This window comes from Protopterus annectens, chromosome 11.part0 (assembly GCF_019279795.1).
Source record: "Protopterus annectens isolate FY-2018-M chromosome 11.part0, PAN1.0, whole genome shotgun sequence".
NCBI classification, from domain to species: Eukaryota; Metazoa; Chordata; order Ceratodontiformes; family Protopteridae; genus Protopterus; species Protopterus annectens.
In genome coordinates, this window is record NC_056745.1 from 491,520,501 (window position 1) to 491,524,679 (window position 4,179).

At 32.2% G+C, this 4,179-nt stretch overlaps 1 protein-coding gene across 1 annotated transcript; it reads right to left on the reverse strand.

The window, feature by feature from the left end:
• Positions 1-2,442: 2,442 nt before the first annotated feature.
• LOC122814960 (probable basic-leucine zipper transcription factor E) lies at positions 2,443-3,834 on the reverse strand. The gene has a single exon (XM_044087217.1). The coding sequence runs from the start codon at positions 3,832-3,834 to the stop codon at positions 2,443-2,445; it is 1,392 nt and encodes a 463-aa protein (XP_043943152.1).
• Between the last annotated feature and the right edge of the window lie 345 nt (positions 3,835-4,179).

The window sequence follows — 4,179 nt, forward strand, 5'->3', positions numbered from 1 at the left end:
GTAAATCCTTAAATTATTTCAGTAATTCCATATATAATATTATAAACTATTTATTATGAAATATTTTTATATATGGTAAAGTATACATGAACTATATTTTACCTTTCCAAACTCTTCAATTTTAATAAACAGCTGATGGAACATTTTTCATTAAGGCCTGGATATAAACATGCGTTAAGCCTTATTTGCCACAAAAGTTCTAACTTTTCCAAAAATAGACCAATAGGTCCCCCTCTTGTATGTTGATGCACCTGTTGTATGATTTTTAACTTACATTTGTGTTCAGGATTCATTTTGATATGCCTGGCTAAAGCATTCTCTTCTTTTACTTGATTGATACTTCTCAGATGTTCTGCGATTCTATCTCTGATCCTATGGTCTGTTTTGCCCACATAAAATGATGGGCAACCTTGGCATTTTGCTATGTACACTACTCCCTTTGTATTACAATTGTATCTCCCCTTTAAATAAATTTTATAACCATTAATATCAATACTGTAACCTGTATATATTATATAGCAAAATGGGCAATTACCACATTGCATCATGCCCGGATTTCTTATGAATATATCTTTCTGCCTTTGAAAGAGGAATTTGAAACTATTTGTTTTCCTCCATACAAATTTAGGTGTAAGATTGATCACTAAATTTAAACCAGCATCTTCCTTCAATAAATCCCAATTTTTCAGAATTATTCCTTTTATTTGTGTTGAATAAAAACAAAAATTCATGATACATGCTAAATAAACTTTACCAATTGTTCTATGAGCCCCCCTTGTTTGTATACTTCTATGATTCCTTCATTGCTATGAATCAAAGTCTCTTCATTTCCATTACTCTTGCTATTTAAAATAGGTGTGTAAAACCCATTCCTTCTTTTTATTATAACTTCATTCATTATATCTTCTATCAGATTGAATGGATATGCTCTATTAAGAAACATGGACGTTAAATTTCTGCATTCTTCTTCGAATTTTTCATCTATTGTTATCATTCTTGCTGCTCAGACAAATTGTCCTTTGAGCACTGAACGTTTCTGATAGAATGGATGTGAACTAGAGAAATGCCAAAATTTATTAGAATATGTAGGCTTCCTATATATTAGAGCTTCATATTGTTTTAAATGACTATTCTTTATCACCTTTACGTCCAAATATGATATAGATGAAATATCAAATGTGTATGTGAAGTTCAAAAATTCAGATGCATGATTCAACATGGATACTAAATTTTCTGCTATTTGTTTTGTGCCATGAATTATTATGAATATATCATCTATAAATCTGACATAAAACTTCACTACTTCTTGAAATAGAGTATTCGAGAAAGCATATTTGCACTCCCAATATGACATCACCATATTTGCATAGCTTGAACCACATGGTGATCCCATTGCTACACCTATCTTTTGTACATAATATTGATCTTCAAAAAGGATAAAGTTATATGATAATATTATATCTAACATTTCTTGTACAAGAGTTACTTCAGATTCTGATGCCTGCTTTTGAAGCATTCTAGTTGTGACCCATTCTATTCCTTCGTCATGCGGAATGCTAGTATACAGTTCCTTGACATCTATTGTCTAAAAGCTGTATTCATCTCTATATTCGAACTTATTTAATCTTTCTAAGAATGTCCAGGAATCTTTTATGATCCATTCTTCCTTTGTCACATATTTCTTTAAAATAGAATCAATGAATTTAGCAAATGCATAAGTAGCGGAATTCCTCCCATCCACAATAGGTCTAAGTGGGGGATTATACAAATTTTTGTGGATTTTGGGCACCCCGAAAATTACTGGGACTCTAGGTGTTAACATGAACAAAAAATTAAATATATGAATATCAATTCTTGCTTCAATGAATAATTCATTTATTAAGCTTTTTATAACTTGATTTGCTTTATTGTATTCATTAAGAGATGCTATCTGGTATACCTCAGTGTTCAAAATATCCCTGATACGCTGCTGATAATCTGGATTGTCCATAAAGACCAAGCCCCCTCCTTTATCTGGGTTCATTATTCTAATGTTGGCCTTTAATGAACATTCCAGACCATCCCTTTCTTCTTTATTCAAGTTGTCAAAGAATTTTGAATTATTATTACTTAACCTCCTCAGATCCAATTCACATATTTTTTCAAATGTGAACAGTGTATTATGTAAAGGAGGATTGTAACAACTAGCCACTCTAAATTAATTCGTAAAATGATCTGGTTGTGTTCCCAAAATATGTTTCAAGTTTAACTTTCTGACAAAAAGTTTAAGATCGCAAATCGTTTCTGCCAAATTCATTCTACTTGATGGTACGAAAGTTAAACCCTTGGAAAGTGTATCCACCAAACCTTGTGTGACCTGAAAAGAAGAAAAATTGTAAATAGTAAAATCTTTGTTGTTGTTTTCTATGATATCAGGTCCATTTAGTTCACGTTTTGTCTCAGTCATCTCCTGTTGTTCTGATTCCTCTTCCTGTTCCATCGCTTCCTCTGCGTATATTTCTGAAAACCCTTATTTTTATTATTATTATTAGTAAAAGTAGTTGGTCCACTAGCTACTTCTGCTCTAGAATTGTTAATGTTATTGTAACTTTTTATCCGTTCACTTCTTCTTACTGGATTTTGTTCCGCAATATTCTGATCTTGATGTCGTGATGATTCAGAAGTAGAAGGATTAGACTGATATTCATGGTGATTGTTACTAATATTATTATCATTTATTCTTGACTCATTTTCATTGTTGTTTTCCATAAAAAGATCTAATGAATCTAAATGATTATTCTGCCATACTTGTTTCGATGAGGGCAATGGATATGCTATCCCTTTATCATATTGCCCTCTGTCTCTTTCCAATTTTTTGATTTTCGTTTTCTTTATTTTTTCTATATGTTGCTCTATGCTGTGAAATACTCGCAAGTAGTCATATTTATATCTAATAAAATCAGAATGTTGTTTTATAGTGGAATCCAGTTTCTCTATTTTATCTCCCAACTCTTTAAGGGTGAGCGAATAATGCTTGATCATAGTCTGCATTAATTGAAAGCCTTGTTGGTTAAATAAGTGGATCAGATCTTTATGAAATTGTGAACCAGGTACTAAACCTGTTGGATACCACCAACTTCTAAGGCCTTTTGGCACTATTTCTGCTTTTAAGCATTCTTGGAAATATTCGATTTCTAAGGTCAATTTTTTATGTTTCAACATATTTTCATCTAATTCATTAAGCAGGTTAGATATTGCAGCTTTACTATTCTCTGTTGCATTTAGCTCACTTGTTATTTGATTAGTTTTGAAAAGACCTATTGGTAAAATTAGCCAGTCTTTCAAATTAGGCATTTGAGATGATTCTCTTACATTTGTTTGATCAATCAGAATTCTGTCATTAGTGCAAGTCTCTGGGTCTACCGATGCCATATTAGCATTGTTAACTTGATTATTCACGTTACCATCTGCCACAATCACTGTAGTTTGCTGCCCACGGCTACTAGGTATATTTATTGATTGTATTACAGTATTATTAAAAGTACCTGTTTCCTTGGATGCTACTTGTGGTTGCTCCACTGCATATGCATCATTCGGTAGCCCACATCGTGACTCATTCAGATTAACCCTTCGGTTCTGCAAAGTTGTTTTGTCAGCGCCCATGGTTTTGTTTAAATTAGACTGCAGCATAGTGATTCGATCCTGTTGATCTTGCTGTGACAACAATATATTGTCCAATCTGATGATCATAGACTCCATTCTTTGCGACAATAAATCCACCAACATGGTTAATTTGCCCATCGCTTCTCCTTCATTATTTTTGTCTCTTCCATCGTCTCTTAGAATAGCCGGCATTGTTTCAAATGACTTGTCTGCCATACTAAAAACGCTTAAAATTTACTTCAAAACACGAACAAATTGATGAAAAGTTTCAGAAAAGTCGCACTTAGAAACAAACCACTTTAATAACTTTTAAACGGACTTTTTTTACAAACGTTTTTTGTCTTACTCTATAGTAAAACTTCTTCAGAAAAAACAACAGTTCATTACAGGTGACCCTTATATAAATTCAGTTCAAATTTTGGCGCCAAACTACACACCAAATCATGATGAAATTTAAAGTTATATTCACCTCCATTGCATTTCAAAAAATACGTTAATATAATACGTTAAATAAAATAAAATGAAATGAAATGAAAT

Bases quoted from the DNA above. Each gene is read 5' to 3' on its own strand.
- LOC122814960 (XM_044087217.1), bottom strand. From the start codon at position 3,834: ATGCCGGCTATTCTAAGAGACGATGGAAGAGACAAAAATAATGAAGGA.